We start from the raw sequence: 17,699 nt of genomic DNA on the forward strand, positions 1-17,699 counted from the left end.
TTGCGGTTTATCGTATCGCGACATTAATGCTCGCGTTGGTCGAGATCCAATGACTGTTATCAGAATATGGAATCGGTGAGTTCAGGAGGGTAATACGAAACGCCGTGCTGGATCCCAACGGTCTCGTATCACTAGCAGTCGAGAGGACAGGCATCGTATCTGCATGGCTTTAACGGATCGTGCAGCCACGTCTCGATCCCTGAGTCAACAAATGGGGACGTTTGCAAGACAACAACCATCTGCACAAACAGTTCGACGACGTTTGCAGCAGCATGGACTATCAACTTGGAGACCATGGCTGCGGTTACCATATACGCTGCATCACAGACAGGAGCGCCTGCGATGGTGTACTCAACGACGAACCTGGGTGCACGAATGGCAAAACGTCATTTTTTCGGATGAATCCAGGTTCTGTTTACAGCATCATGATGGTCGCATGCGTGTTTGGCGACATCGCGGTGAACGCACATTGGAAGCGTGTATTCGTCATCGCCATACTGGCGTATCACCCGGCATGGTGGTATGGGTGCCATTGGTTACACGTCTCGGTCACCTCTTGTTCGCATTGACGACACTTTGAACAGTTGACGTTACATTTCAGATGTGTTATGACCCGTGGCTCTACCCTTCATTTGATCCCTGCGAAACCCTGCATTTCAGCAGGATAATGCACGACCGAATGTTGCAGGTCCTGTACGGGCCCTTCTGGATACAGAAAATGTTCGACTGCTGCCCTGGCGAGCACATTCTCCAGATCTCTCACCAATTGAAAACATCTGGTCAATATTGGCCGAGCAACTGGCTCGTCACAATACGCCCTTGATGAACTGTGGTATCGTGTTGAAGCTGCATAGGCAGCTGTACCTTTACGCGCCACCCAATCTCTGTTTGACTCAATGCCCAGGCCTATCAAGACCGTTATTACGGCCAGAGGTAGTTTTTCTGGGTACTGATTTCTCAGGATCTATGCACTCAAATTGCCTAAAAATTTAATCACATGTTAGTTCTAGTATAATACGTTTGTCCAATGAATACCGTTTATCATCTGCATTTCTTCTTGGTGTAGCAATTTTAATGGCCAGTAGTGTACTTGTTAATATGGTTCTTTATTGCTGTATCGAAGGTTTTTATTTATTTTTGAATTTATTTTTCTATATTACGTAAATACTCAACCACAAAATCAAAAGATGAAAATAAGCAGCAGACACAAGCACCACAAAACTCTACAAACAACATAAACAATGCAGTATCCACAAACAAAAGTGCATCAGCACTTATGACATAGTCAAAGCAAACACAAATCAACACAAAAACAGCAAATTTACCCCGCAACACAGACACTAACTCTCTCTCTCTCTCTCTCTCTCTCTCTCTCTCTCTCCCTCTCTCCCCCTCCCCCCACCCCCTCCCACCCCCCACACACACAAGCATTACAAACGCACGAATATCAAATTACATACAGATAGCATAACACAAACGAAAGGCAAACGAAATTTATATAGCGACAGGTGGCGACACTGTACACAGTAAATAAACAACCAACCCACGACGACCTCATATCTTCTTCCCGTCTTATCCTATTTGAATAAACAAAGTGTTCAACTGAAATGTGTTCGAAAAATGGCGAAAATAGGGTATCCTGGCTTACTCAGGTCAACTAAATACCACTACAGGACGACATATATGGATCAATAAGATAAAAAAAATCGTAAGCAGAACCAAATAATAATTTAACGTATCGAAACTTGCACCACAAAAATTGTTTCTCACCTAATGACAAGAGAGTACCAAAAACTGTGATACAGCAACAAATTTGCAATCATAATATAAATTAAAAGCCACTGAAGATGCTTCACAAACAAACAAAAAAGACAGCCTTTCATTTATTTACGTAGGCAAACCACATCGCAATGAATAAACAACTTGTATTTTATCACTTGTTTCAGACATATTGTGTTTCAGTGTAGATAAAAACTTCTTCATCATTCAAACAGAAACTCCCCTTACCATAAATCATTCTTATCCAGGGGTACAAGTGACAACCTCGTGCACATGGAATGCAGTCATACCAGTCGAACTACCTCCATGCAGTTTTGTTGTGTACCATCTATTATGCACTGTAGATGACACTTGGACGATATCCCGTGATCATTAGACGTTTTGCCTTGTGTGAACTTGTCATGTCCTCATTTTCTGTTCGGACAGTTAAGAGTAATTCTGTTGTGTTGACCGCTTGATAACATGCTAGCCGCCAAAACTCATATGACACAGGGTGTTGTACTTCATGCAACTGGAACCGTTCAAACTATGGTAAAACGAGACGAAGAAATTGGTCGTCACGTGTTACTGCGCATTTACCTTAGGAGCCTTTTAGTGTTTATGCTACTGGTATTTATGTCATCAAGTGAATAACTAACACACACGCGCACCTGCACCACTTACTGTATTCCTGTGTCGACCCTGTATGCCCAGTAATTACATTGTGCTCATATATGCAGCTGCAATAATTTACTATACATTCAAAGCCGATGTACGTGTTTTATTGAAAACTTCTGGTGCAGTCTACAAATATTACTTGATTTACCTTAAATGAATATAAAGGCATTTTGGTTGTACATAAGAATAGGGCTTGTGTCCGTTAGACTGATAATGTAGAGCTAGGTGACCCATACGTCATAAACAAATAAAATGACCGGCGTTAGCAGTAGGGGGGAATGATGTACTATGGAACTCAATTTTTCAGACTCTTCTCTAGCCACCCCAGTAACGAAAGTTCAAAATATTTTCTTATTCAATTTTGAAATGGTAGCATTCACTTGATGCGTGCTGTAGTGTGTGCCTTGTACGGCGTTTTGATCTATATTGGCAACAGCCGAACTAGGTTGGCGGTACCTCTTTGTCCCGGCGTAGCGGAACATTTCCGCTTCAAATTGGTTTATGCGGGCGAACGAGTGAGCTTTGAAGGAATGAGGAACTCGCAGAAGATTGTGAAACAGTGTTGCCGACGGACAGTGGAGGTCAGTACGCTGGTTGTCGCTAGTGGCGTGCAGGTTCGAAGCGCCGCTGTTTGTTTACTGGACAGGGCGGGTAGCGGTTCGCTCGGTGTATATGGGATACACAGTGGCTTGCAGCAGGCAGCCTGCATTTAACGCGTCTCTGGTGGGCGGATGCGTGAAGTGGACTGCAGCTGTTGTGTTGATGGAATATTGGCTGTAGGTAATGTCGCTCAGCAATATTAGTGTCGTCGGGTTTTCACCGGTACAGTATTAGAAGGTGCATCCATTTCTTCTACGGATCATGCCGATTACAATTAGTAGTCTGTAATTATGTAGCTGTATTTTAGAGGTCAGATAGCTGCTCAGAATATATTTGCTAAATGTGCTGTAGAATAGCAGGACCACTTGCTGAAACGGTTATTTATACGCCAGTATTACGCCACGTCTGTGGCTAGCATTATTAAAGTTGAATCAGTAACTTCTAGTGGGTTCAAGGAGATTGTTTATGGAAATGGCAAATACTGAGATGTACTGGGTGTAAGAGCCGCGATTGTGTTCTGTTTCTGTGCTCTGACATAGACTAATGCTGGATTCCAATGGATCTGTTAATATAAAGCACTGGCAAGGACACGACTAGCTGTTTATAAATAAGGGTAGTTTCGCGTTTTTTTTTTTTTTGGCGTAAATATATATGTACATATATATACTCTTTTCTATTTATTTTTGGTTTTGTTTTTGTTATTGCTCGCGTAATAACGCATATACGAAAAGAGCCGCGAAATATCTGTTAGTAATGCCGTGCTTTGAATTTATTTATCATCATTACCTTTTAACAAAGCAAAATATATATATTGAGATCTTATTGTTCTGTATCTGGCCTACAATTAAAGGAACGTTTTTTCGTGACTGTAACTCATTCTAAAATCAACATATCTTCCCTACTTTATAGTTATTGAAAATTGAAATTACTTGGTTATGAACACTGATGTTACAGTTCGTATGATCGTTCAACAACAAAATTTTGCAGTGGATTTTGTTTCTCGGTAAAACACCATTCAATGCCACGACTAGCACAAGAACATGAGACTCTTATTTAAAAAAATACGTTTTCACTATAAAGTTTTCCAGACCAGAACGGAGCACAGCAAGATTCCTATTAGATTTTGACGGTACATTAACTTATTTGTACTGTGAGTTATATACTATCAGCAGCCCGCGTCAACCTGCAACACATCATAAAATCTGCTGATCTGCACTGCAAGTCTTGAAGCTAAAAGAAATAATATTATTTTACTGTTACTTTACCGCTTCCTTGCGGTATGATAGACTATATTGGAAGTCGTTTGAATACGCCGCGGCAGCGGCTCTTTCGTTCGCCACGCAGCTCAGCACCACAGATAATATTTATATAGCTGAAAAATGTCTCAACAGGATGGGATAATAGGCAAGCAAGCTTTAACAATTAATAATGCAAGTTTTCATTTACATAACTCTATTAAAACATTTAAATATTTCAATTGTTACACACCTTTATGAATTCACACGTAATGGCGTACATCTCTAAGTCTCGACAAAAGAATGCTACACTAGCGTTCGTTACTACGACACAGGATATCTTACTCGCTCGACTCCCAGATGAAGAAGGCAAAGAAATTGATGTTTGTCACGTATTATATACTAGTTACTTATTTTAATCTTTGTTCTGCATTTATCGTCTGTGGCGGTTTCATTACTCGCCGACGCAGATATTCTCAAAAATAAATAATAAAAAAATACATAATTTTATACAATAACACAATATGATACATATAATTTTCTCGTTACTACATAATATGTTGTTTTTGTTTCTTACTAGACGTTACAGTAGCTATCTTCCAACTCAGATTATGTCCTAGTCTTTGAGTATTAATAAATATCTAGTGCTATAGAAAATTTTCGTTTTGTATTGGTATCAGCTGCTATGTTTATGCGGGCCTCATAAGTCAGTGTGAGAGAGCCAGTTCTTTACTCTTTGTGTAAACACCATTGAAACTTATTGTAGGATAAGGTTTTGGTTGCTGCATTAAACTATGAAGTTTATTGACTTAAATGAAAAGTGTTGGTTTCTTTCTACTGTTTGTTTCAGAAATAAAGTACTGTTTTTGAATATTTGTTTCTGAAAACAAATTTTTGTTTCAAGGTTTCAATGTAAAATACTTTTCAATCGAATTGTGGACTAATCCAAACAGAAAATTTTGTGTGGTCATCATCGACTGCAGTTTTACTCATATTTGGTCTTTAAATCGCTGTACCCTTTTCCGCTGTATCCCAGCTACCTTCAACAAATGTCTTTCCGAACTTGCAAAAATTACTCCGGAAAAGTAAGGTTTTTGGAAACCAGAAAAACTCTTTCCAGACGCAAAAGGGTCATGTACCTAAAAACAAATGTTCTATTCAAATTTAAAAGTGTTGCAACAGAGAATACCGTGTCACTACTGTGTTGTAAAGAAACAGTTACATGTTGAAAACACTTTGAAACAGAGGTTGTTGGCAGCTAACACAAATTCCCATTTTAAAGACAGGGACAATTGGCGTGGCATTAAGTAAATACATTTCATTTGAAAATCCCAGGCGTCCCATAGTACAAGTTCCGTTTCAAGGTACAAGACGGTGCAAGAGCGGCAAAGTATGGTCCACAGATTATGTAACAATTTTTAAAAATATACGGAATTTTGTTCACGACAAAGCTGTATAAGTGAAAATTTAACGATATCGTCCAAATAGCTTTAATGTATTATTCAACACTTAAATATACAGAACTCGTGATATTTAAAAAAAACGCTGCACACAGTGCAACCTTATGTCTCGCGACAACAAAAACACCTGAAAACTCCAGAAACCGCTTGTGGCGGTTTCTAGTACGCATTCCTTCATGCAATTTTAAAACCAGTCGCTACATTGAAATACTGGCCAAGAAACATCATGTGTCCTAAGTATATTATCCTCCAGGTACAACACTCTCTCCTGCTGAATGAACGTTACCAAGAAACCATATGTAAAGCACTCTTTGAAATCTGTGTTGACGTGTACGAACAGTTCACGACAATGCAATTATCTGAAAAATTTATAAGCGACTATTTGATCATTTGTTTGCTCGAATTCCATCAATTGTTTGCCTTCGGCAGATTGTATGTCGAAAATTGGTAGGAACAGCCTCTCCCTAAAAGTATAGCTACAGTTGAAAGGCGCTATGTATCGGTATTCATGTGACAGTATTCGTATCTATGTTCCAAAACCGCCGCAAATAACAAGGATTTTCCGATGCTCATATCTCGGTTTCCGTTGGTGATAAAAAGGTAGGATCAAGTGTTTTTGATAGCTCTTAGGCTGCCCTTGGGCAGGGTCAAAATATAAATATTACACACCTCCTCCTTAGGAAAAGGAGCAAATCTGTTGGCTCTCTTGCGTTTGATGTGATCTACGGTGGGCTTATAGTGCGTTCGGAGGCACAATTAGTTCATGGACGGTTCCTCGGAAAAACCTCCATAAACGATTTCTAATTTTTAACTATAATTTCGCCGTCACTAGCGGACCAAACCCCAGGAAAGGATTCCAAGATGGCTAAGCACAACAAATGCCTGAAATTTTTACTGTATATTTATAAGAACCAGATCTCGAATAACTTTGAAAATTTACTTTATACCCTACTTCTACACGTAAAATTCGGAGTGAGGCGAAACTTAAATAATGAATAACCGAAGCGAGATGCTCAAATTTTAGCAGTATGCTTTTTAGGTATTTATTTAGAGGGACCATATCCCTGTTTTGAAAAATCTTTATCCGTTATTGCCGCGGATGCCGACACGGTTATGCACAGAAAAAGGCTGTGATTTTTACGATGTCTTTCTAAGATCCCGATCTCGAAATACCTTGACAGTTTTCTTCAAATCTTTATCCGTTTCCGAGATACAGAGGTTCAAAGTTACCCTGGTTGTACATGTAAAATATGCACGTAAAATTGGGTGAGAGAACGTAGTATTACAAATTGACGTAGCACGGAGAAATATGCTGTAAAGTATCTTTGTTATCATGTGGGAAACCTATATTGTACTGAAGCACATCTATCAACTTTTTACTCGTGAAATCCGGACTGTGGATAAAAATAGTTTTGCATTATTTCAGTTTCACATATGTAAACTACCTAAGTTTTACTGACCAACACATTTCTTTTCATAAGAGTTATATGTACTGCTGACACAGGAAAAAGAAGGGAACAAGCGGGAAAATGCTCCTATCGGAGCACAAAAAAATAACAGCCAGTGGTTGTCTTTTAGAAAGAGAGAAGGAGATAATGTCAGTGTCAGAAATGGAAAGGGACACAGTTGCAGTGGAACATAGTTGACAGGGACAGAAAAGTGCTAGGAAAAGAACTGACGGTAAGAGTGCCAGAGAGGGGGGGGGGGGGGGGGGGAGGGGGGTATGAATGAAGGGAAAGTTAACGTGGATGAGTGCCAGTATAATGCTGACAAGGGAACCTCCCCATCGCACCCCCCTCAGATTTAGTTATAATGTGGCACAGTGGATAGGCCTTGAAAAACCGAACACAGATCAATCGAGAAAACAAGACTAAGTTGTGTGGAATAAGCAAAATATACAAACTGAGTAATCCATGTGCAAGATAGCTAACATGAAGGATAATGTTAGCTCAGGAGCGCCGTGGTCCCGTGGTTAGCGTGAGCAGCTGCGGAACGAGAGGTCCTTGGTTCAAGTCTTCCGTCGAGTGAAAAGTTTACTTTCTTTATTTTCGCAAAGTTATGATCTGTCCGTTCATTCATTGACGTCTCTGTTCACTGAAATAAGTTTAGTGTCTGTGTTTTGCGACCGCACTGCAAAACCGTGAGATTAGTAGACGAAAGGACGTGCCTCTCCAATGGGAACCGAAAACATTTGATCGCAAGGTAATAGGTCAACCGATTCCTCCACAGGAAAACACGTCTGATATATTCTAGGCGACACTGGTGACGGCATGTGCGTCACATGACAGGAACACGTTGACGACCCACCTAACTTGTACACTTGGCGAATGGGTAAAAAGATTCTTCTACCTTGCCCGATTTAGGTTTTCTTGTGGATGTGATAATCACTCCCAAAAAAGTGATGAAAACATACGAGTTTGTCACATAAACTGCAACAAATGAATGCAACAGTTTCACAGGCGCACAGTTTTCCCTGTGCTCTGTCAAAACATATGTTTTTAACGTTTTCAAATTTTTCAGTGTGTAGACCGTCAAATCCTGCATATGTCCAAGCAAATCTGAACATGTCCTGGAATTTTGGAGAGCGAAGTTGATTATGTGTGAGTGCCTGAACTTTGGTAATTGTCTGAGAATAAAAAATTCAACTTTTCACTCTAGGGAAGAGTTGAACCAAGGACCTCTCATTCCGCAGCTGCCCACATTAACCACGGGACCACGGTGCTCCGTAGCTCACATTATCCTTTATGTTGCCTATCTTGCGAATGGACTACTCAGTTTGTATATTTTGCTTATTTTTTTCATAGTTCCACACAACTTCTTCCTGTTTTCTTGATTGATCTGTGTTCAGTTTTTCATGGCCTATCCACTGTGCCAACTTATAACTAAACCTGAGGGGGGTGTGATGGGGATGTTCCCTTGTGAGAGACAGAGTATATGAGAATGACAACGAATAAGAAAAAGATAGTGCTAGTGAGTAGAAACAGCAGCAGTAGGAAGGAATGAGATATTAGTAGTAAGAGAGGCCAAGAGGCAGACAGAAACAGTGAGAGGAGCCTGCAGTATAATGACATAACGAAGGGGACTTTAGTTGCGACACAAGAGACAATGACAGAGAGATGAGTTGGACTGAATGAGCGAGTGATGCAGGGCCACTGGGAGTGCATGGTCGCGAGCGACTTGCAGTGATCGACTAATAGGTGTGCGTCAGTTACAGTTAAGGGACTTGTGACAGTTCGAGGTGAGGAGTACGTTAAAAAAAGAGCGGAAGTGTTTGCATGCCAAACTTTGGTGGAAATTTTAAAGGACGTAGAATAATGCAGTTGGTACCCCACCTGTCAGTCATAGTCTTTTAAATAAACGGGAACATATTCGCATTTTTTGTGCTCCAATAGGAGCACTTTACCACTGGTACCAAACTTGACTAAAGTAAGAAGACAGCTTCTAATACAAGAGGCAGTATTTCCATACGAATCCTTTCTAAGAGAATGAGAAAACAATTACTATTGTCTTAATTCGAGATCCTGTGATACACACTGTATTTGGCAAATGCGAAATTTGGAGTCAGAGATTATCCAAATGTAAACAGCAAGGTGAAATAGATTAGGCGAAAAGTGAGGAAAACTTGAGTTCAGAACGAGATTTTCACTCTGCAGCGGAGTGTGCGCTGATATGAAACTTCCTGGCAGATTACAACTGTGTGCCGGACCGAGACTCGAACTCGAGACCTTTGCGGTTCGCGGGCAAGTGGTCGCCAACTGAGATACCCAAGCACGATTCACGCCCCGTCCTCTCAGCTTTACTTCTGCCAGTACCTCGTCTCCTACCTTCCAAACTTTACAGAAGCAGGAGAGCTTTTGTAAAGTTTGGAAGGTAGGAGACGAGGTACTGGCAGAAGTAAAGCTGTGAGGACGGGGCGTGAATCGTGCTTAGGTATCTCAGTTGGCGACCACTTGCCCGCGAACGGCAAAGGTCCCGAGATCGAGTCTCGGTCCGGCACGTAGTTTTAATCTGCCAGGAAGTTTCAACTTGAGTTGAGTTAGGAGGTGTGGTTGCGCGTTACCCTGGCAGGTCTTCCAGTCGGAGCCGAGGATGAAGCCGGGCGGGCAGAGGCAGAAGGCGCTGCCCAGCGTGTTGAGGCAGCCGTGCGAGCAGCCGGCCGAGCCGTCGGCGCACTCGTCCACGTCCTCGCACGTGTGGCCGTCGGCGGCGAGCCGCGTGCCGGGCAGGCCCTCGCACGAGCACCGGTAGCCGCCCCACTCGTTCTCGCACCGGTCCTGGCACGGCCCGTGCCCGTTCCGCAGCAGGCACTCGTTCACGTCTGCAACAGCGCGCACGTTGCCACACAGCGCTGTCCAGCCTTCAGGGACAGACTTTCAGAGCATCCGAAACGGGCGTTAATTCGAAACAATGGTTCAAGTGGCTCTGAGCACTATGGGACTTAACATCCGAGGCCATCAGTCCCCTAGAACTTAGAACTACTTCAACCTAACTAACCTAAGGACATCACACACATCCATGCCCGAAGCAGGATTCGAACCTGCGACCGTAGCGGTCGCGCGGTTCCAGACTGTAGCGCCTAGAACCGCTCGGCCACACCGGCCGGCCGACGTTAATTCGACGAATACATCTTACTTACATGTATCACCTGAGCTACAAGTAAGGTTCGCAGTACTGGAAGAGTATCTTAGTTATGAAATGAGCTGCCGAATAGGCTTGAATTGTTTGCGGTGGGTTTCTGGAGTTTGGATGGAATGTGTAGTGGATAACCCAGGCGGAAGAACAAAGGGATACTCACACGGACCAATATGTGAGCATTCGTTTTGATACTGATGAGCACTTTTTAACCAGTGAAATCAAGTCAAGAAGTCGCTGGAGTTCTGGACATACAGACGACCTGTGGGTTACCGTTCCAGAGGAGTTCAGAGCAAGGATGGATAAGAAATGTTATGAAGCATTAGTCCTGGTGAAAATCTGGCGCATATGTAACAATCTGTAACTGGCGGTGTACAGGGTGTTTGCTTTAACTTAAGAAAACTAAATATCTCGAAAACGACGCATTCTACGAAAGAAAAGAATATTCTACGTGGAAAATGGATATTAGTAATGCGGACACGTCCTAACCGCCCATCATGCATTGTATTTTCAAATTAAAATTCCTATTTTCTTATTGCATATTCGGACTCAACGCCAAAAAAATATGTGCGATTTACCAAAAGATTGTTTTCCATTCATAGTAGATCGCGCTGAAATCGACAATCAAAAGAACTGCTACATCTGCTTAATATCGTGTAGGGCCGCCGCGATCACGCAGAAGTGCCGTAACACGACATGGCATGGACTCGACTAGTATCTGAAGTAGAGTTGGAGGGAACTGACACCATGAATCCTGCAGGGCTGTCCTTAAATCCATAAGAGTACGACGGGGTGGAGACCTCCTCTGAACAGCACGTTGCAAGGTATTCCCAGATATGCTCCATAATTTTGATGTCTGGGGAGTTTTGCGACCAGTGGAAGTGTTTAAACTCAGAAGAGTGTTCCTGGAGCCATTCTGTAGCAATTCTGCATGTGTTGGGAGTAGCATTCTCCTGCTGGAATTGCCGAAGTCCGTCGGAATGCACAATGGGCATGAATGGATGCAGGTAAGGTGCAGGTAATCAGACAGGATGCTTACTTACATGTCACCTGTCTGACACGTTTGTAGACGTATCAGGTGTCTCATATCAGTCCAACAACACACGCCCCACACCACTAGAGAGCCTCCACCAGCTTGAACAGTCCTCTGCTAACATGCAAGATCCATGGAATCACGAGATTCTGACCATACCCGCAGACGTCCAACTGCTCGATACAATTTGAAACGAGACTCGTCCGACCAGACAGCATGTTTCCAGTCATCAACAGTCCAATGTAGGTGTTAACGGGCCCAGGCGAGGCGTAAAGCTTTGTGTCGTGCAGTCATCCAGGGTACACAAGTGGGCCTTCGGCTCCGAAAGCCCATATCGATTATGTTTCCTTGAATGGTTCGCACGCTGAAACTTTTTGACGGCCCAGCATTGAAACTGCAGCAATTTGCGGAAGGGTTGTGCTTCTGTCACGTTGAACGATTCTCTTCAGTAGTCGTTGGTCCCATTCTTGCAGTATCTTTTATCGGCGATGTCGGAGATTTGATTTTTTCCGGATTCCTGATATTCACGATACAGTCGTGAAATGGTCGTACGGAAAAATCCCGACATCATCGATACCTCGTAGGTGCTGTGTCCAATCGTTCGTACGCCAACTATAACACCACATTCAAATTCACTTAAATCTTGATAACCTGCCGTAGTAGCAGCAGTAACCGATCTAACAACTGCGCCAGACACTTGTTGTATTATATAAGCGTTGCCGACTTCAGCGCCGCGTTCTACATGTTTACATATCTCTATGTTTGAATACGGTTGCCTATACCAGTGTCTTTATCGCTTCAATGTACACAGTGTGCCCGTTTTTTCAGTTGAGAACGATGCATTTGGTTCTACATTTAATTTACATTTTAAATGTAAAACTTTTTGTTCTGATGGTCAATATTTATGTTCCATATCTACTTTAGTGTTGCAAATTTGATTGTACAGGAAAATATGGTTATCCGTTTCGATCTCTGGCTATAAACGACGATTATCGTGATCCAGGGAAAACGACAGGAATGTAATAGTTTTTCTTTTGCATCTTGATGTTTATGATATCGGTGAGTGACCTTGCCTATCACCGTTGTGGTTGTTGATTTTGGTTAGACCCCTGCCTCTCACCATTGTGGTTCTCTGTTTGTGTGAGTATCCATGGCAGGTGCGCTTATCACTATCACCTGATGGAAATTTTACCTCATTACAACGTTTGTGATTTGTATTCGGCCGGCAGTGTGTCGCGGCCAGTGCGATAATTACGGCACTTGGATGGAAAAATACAGCGAAATCAGTGACCCTGATGGCGGGATTCGAGGGTGACGACCGAAATCTAGCATTCCGATGGTTTGGGGACTCGCCACATTCAACCACGTAGGGAACAGAAAAGTACGTTACCCCAATTTTATTTGTACTGTGCAATCACGTATGCAACACTTAAATAATATTTTAACATCAATATCAACCGTTAGAAAACAAAGGTTAACATTTACATGCTAAATGAAATGTAGAACTAGATGCGTGGGTTCTCAAGTGGAACAACGGGCTCACTTGATATATATCGATTACAGAGCCATCCGCCACGAATGGAAAACAATTGTTTGAGAAAAATGTACGTATTTTTTGGCTTAAAGTCCGAATATGCAATAAAATGGGGAGAATCCAATCTGACAATAAATAGCTGACCCCTCCCACGCAGGAGGAGTGGTTAGGAGGTGGCCAATTGTAGAACAGACAGATCTTCCATTTACTAATATGAACTTTTCACGTATAACACGTTTTTCCATACGAACCGTCTTTTTCGAGTTATTTAGTTGTCTCAAGCTAAAATAAACAACCTGTTTAAAACTACCTACGTAGTCTTGAAAGGTAAATTGTCTAAGACACGGAATTCAACCATCATATTAAACAACGTGTGTGGGTCTCCATGCACCAGGTTGTCTGCATCGCGGTCCGTACAGCCTACTCCCCGGCACAGTGAGAAAATATCAAGAAGCATTCCTTTCGACAATAGTTTCATTAGAAGCACATAAACAAAATCAGGGAGAGCCCACAACCGCATTGACGGGCCTACAGAACAACACCAACAGACTCTTGGGACTATCCCCACAGACTTGGCCGGCCGGTGTGGCAGAGCGCTTCCAGGTAGTCTGGAACCGCGCGACCGCTACGGTGATGTGTGTGATGTCCCTAGGTTAGTTGGGTTTAAGTAGTTCTAAGTTCTAGGGGACTGATGACCTCAGATGTTAAGTCCCATAGTGCTCAGAGCCATTTGAACCAATTTTTTTCATCGGTCCCTAGACTTACACACTACTCAACTAACTTACACTAACTTATGCTAAGAACAACACACACACCCTTGCCCGAGGAAGGACTCGGTCCTCCGGCGGGACGGGTTTTAATTAAATTAAGAGCTATTTCATAATTTGTTTTTCCTGAAACTCTTATTAATCACGGTCTACCTGTTTTTATTGCTCTATTATTCAGATCTGATATGTTACTCAATCTGTATTGTAATTAGCTGAATCTGTGACTGCCATAGGCCTACCTGTTTCAGAGATATTTATGTCAATAAGGTAGTAACAGAGTATGAAACGTGATGGTACATTGGCCCTAACCTTTCGCCTTACATCCCTCTATCCTTCTTTGTCAGTCAAGTTACCGTTGGAAGTATGCTACGCAGCCAGCCAGGACAGCGAAAGTGCGGGTCTCGTACAAACGGTCGTAAGACCTAAAGCGAAATGTACTCTTTCTGGGACGTCTTAGGCGTCCACCCATTGTAGTCGCTACGCCTCCCGAAGGATAATTCCGTGGATTCCGCCTCTGACCTAAGGAGACGCAGACCACGCCCACACGGCAACGCAGAATAGGTTTCGTTGAAGTAGTGCCTCATTCTTTATAAATCCATATGTTGAGCATATTTCAGCCCTTCTGCTCAACCTTTTTCCTCTTCCCAATCTTCTGTCTGCTAAGCAGGTTCTCTACGCTTAACAATAAAGACATCTATAGTGTTGAGCATTGGATATGCTGTTTGCACTTCCAGACTTATCTCTTCCGATCATGCCCACTTTCGCTTCTATTCCTATGACTTCTTTCAGTTCTCCTGATCTTTAGTGGTGGTTTCTTCAACTTTTTGACGGCCCAGCATCGAAACTGCAGCAATTTGCGGAAGGGTTGTGCTTCTGTCACGTTGAACGATTCTCTTCAGTAGTCGTTGGTCCCATTCTTGCAGTATCTTTTATCGGCGATGTCGGAGATTTGATTTTTTCCGGATTCCTGATATTCACGATACACTCGTGAAATTTCTGAGCACGTCTCTCACTTTACTCATTATTGTACGACACAGATAATCACTGCTCTTAATCGGCTACATTGGTTCCTCGCTGAAGATTTTACTACTTCTTAAAATGATTTTCTTACACACACTACCTGGGCTTTACTGTATTGGTGCTGTGGGCACTGTCAAATTTGGCTCTGTGGACTTCGGTTTGTTTGCGATACGGTGAAGCTGTTATCGTCCCATGATAGTTAAATTTATTTCGGGTCGGTTGTTAGTCGTAGTAACCTGATTGATTGAACCTTTTCCGTTATGCCGCTGCACTAACCACTTACACTAACAGTTCCTTGCTTTGATATTCTATTGATGGCATCTTGTTCATGTCCTCACAGATACTGTAGTTAAGTCGGTGCGCTAGCTTATCGTGTGCATAATGTTATTTGTTGCCGCCAAGGCAAATGCTCATAATTATGGGAGAGATATCCTTCCACTTTTGTGTTTTAAATCATTCCAAGTGAACCTCGATTTTTAAAATTGTTTTAATGTCGTAGTTCATTATTCTTAAGACTAATTTTACTGTCTCGCGTGGTATGCATTTTGATACTGAATTCTCAATTTTGAGCAAATACACTCCTGGAAATGGAAAAAAGAACACATTGACACCGGTGTGTCAGACCCACCATACTTGCTCCGGACACTGCGAGAGGGCTGTACAAGCAATGATCACACGCACGGCACAGCGGACACACCAGGAACCGCGGTGTTGGCCGTCGAATGGCGCTAGCTGCGCAACATTTGTGCACCGCCGCCGTCAGTGTCAGCCAGTTTGCCGTGGCATACGGAGCTCCATCGCAGTCTTTAACACTGGTAGCATGCCGCGACTGCGTGGACGTGAACCGTATGTGCCGTTGACGGACTTTGAGCGAGGGCGTATAGTGGGCATGCGGGAGGCCGGGTGGACGTACCGCCGAATTGCTCAACACGTGGGGCGTGAGGTCTCCACAGTACATCGATGTTGTCGCCAGTGGTCGGCGGAAGGTGCACGTGCCCGTCGACCTGGGACCGGACCGCAGCGACGCACGGATGCACGCCAAGACCGTAGGATCCTACGCAGTGCCGTAGGGGACCGCACCGCCACTTCCCAGCAAATTAGGGACACTGTTGCTCCTGGGGTATCGGCGAGGACCATTCGCAACCGTCTCCATGAAGCTGGGCTACGGTCCCGCACACCGTTAGGCCGTCTTCCGCTCACGCCCCAACATCGTGCAGCCCGCCTCCAGTGGTGTCGCGACAGGCGTGAATGGAGGGACGAATGGAGACGTGTCGTCTTCAGCGATGAGAGTCGCTTCTGCCTTGGTGCCAATGATGGTCGTATGCGTGTTTGGCGCCGTGCAGGTGAGCGCCACAATCAGGACTGCATACGACCGAGGCACACAGGGCCAACACCCGGCATCATGGTGTGGGGAGCGATCTCCTGCACTGGCCGTACACCACTGGTGATCGTCGAGGGGACACTGAATAGTGCACGGTACATCCAAACCGTCATTGAACCCATCGTTCTACCATTCCTAGACCGGCAAGGGAACTTGCTGTTCCAACAGGACAATGCACGTCCGCATGTATCCCGTGCCACCCAACGTGCTCTAGAAGGTGTAAGTCAACTACCCTGGCCAGCAAGATCTCCGGATCTGTCCCCCATTGAGCATGTTTGGGACTGGATGAAGCGTCGTCTCACGCGGTCTGCACGTCCAGCACGAACGCTGGTCCAACTGAGGCGCCAGGTGGAAATGGCATGGCAAGCCGTTCCACAGGACTACATCCAGCATCTCTACGATCGTCTCCATGGGAGAATAGCAGCCTGCATTGCTGCGAATGGTGGATATACACTGTACTAGTGCCGACATTGTGCATGCTCTGTTGCCTGTGTCTATGTGCCTGTAGTTCTGTCAGTGTGATCATGTGATGTATCTGACCCCAGGAATGTGTCAATAAAGTTTCCCCTTCCTGGGACAATGAATTCACGGTGTTCTTATTTCAATTTCCAGGAGTGTAGAATAGACCAGCATATTTGAAATATTTATAATATACAGAGTTTAATGTTTGACAGATCATATGAAAATGACTAAAAAAATATTTTGCGTGATCAGTCTAATTTCCCACTCCCTTTTCGTCCTCAGTCATTTATTAACTACTCTCATTTTTTTTGTATCGTTAAACGCTGCGACAGATACTACTACATTAGAATTGTAGTCTTCACGGTACATATAACAAACTCCACAAGATGGGCATTCGGATAGTTGAAGTCTTACCAATCATCTGTGCGAAAATGCCGGCCGAAGTGGCCGTGCGGTTAAAGGCGCTGCAGTCTGGAACCGCAAGACCGCTACGGTCGCAGGTTCGAATCCTGCCTCGGGCATGGATGTTTGTGATGTCCTTAGGTTAGTTAGGTTTAACTAGTTCTAAGTTCTAGGGGACTACTGACCTCAGAAGTTGAGTCCCATAGTGCTCAGAGCCATTTGAACCATTTTTTTGTGCGAAAATGTACGTGACCTGTCTACATCACGGGCATGTGCAAGGTTCAGTTATTCTTTTCATTTTGGCGACGGAATTATTACCCCTGTAAAACGACAGCATTCCCTAATGAAGTAGTTCATCAGTCTATTTCAATAAACATTACACGTTGTAGTATAAATTACTAGTTCATAGTAAAATAATTATCTTTCTACGGTAAATATTTACAACGGTCAGGCACTTAACATACGTAGATGCACTGTATTCCAGTACATTTTTGTGAACAACGATGGTCGTGTCATAGCACTTCCACATAATGTTCTGTGTGAGATTGACGCTTCCATTACTGTGTGTTACTTTTCAGTCTAAAAATTGAGAGACTTGACCGCTTTCCGTTCAATTTCAACTTACGAAAGTTAGTTACGTCCAGTTTATTTAATGAGGCGCACTCCCATCGTTTCAGAAATGGCGGCCATCAACAATGGAGACTCAAGAATGGAGATCGGCCTCTTGGAAATGAAAC

At 43.4% G+C, this 17,699-nt stretch overlaps 1 protein-coding gene across 1 annotated transcript in view; it reads right to left on the reverse strand.

Annotated features, from left to right (window-relative positions):
• LOC126439053 (fibrillin-2-like) overlaps positions 1 to 17,699 on the reverse strand; it is a 194,513-nt gene that overhangs the window by 140,431 nt on the left and 36,383 nt on the right. The window contains exon 4 of the mRNA XM_050090553.1: positions 9,792 to 10,049. Coding sequence (XP_049946510.1) covers positions 9,792 to 10,049 — 258 coding nt within the window. The remainder of the gene's footprint in view (positions 1 to 9,791; positions 10,050 to 17,699) is intronic.

The sequence above is a fragment of the Schistocerca serialis genome, chromosome 1 (genome assembly GCF_023864345.2).
Source record: "Schistocerca serialis cubense isolate TAMUIC-IGC-003099 chromosome 1, iqSchSeri2.2, whole genome shotgun sequence".
NCBI classification, from domain to species: Eukaryota; Metazoa; Arthropoda; class Insecta; order Orthoptera; family Acrididae; genus Schistocerca; species Schistocerca serialis.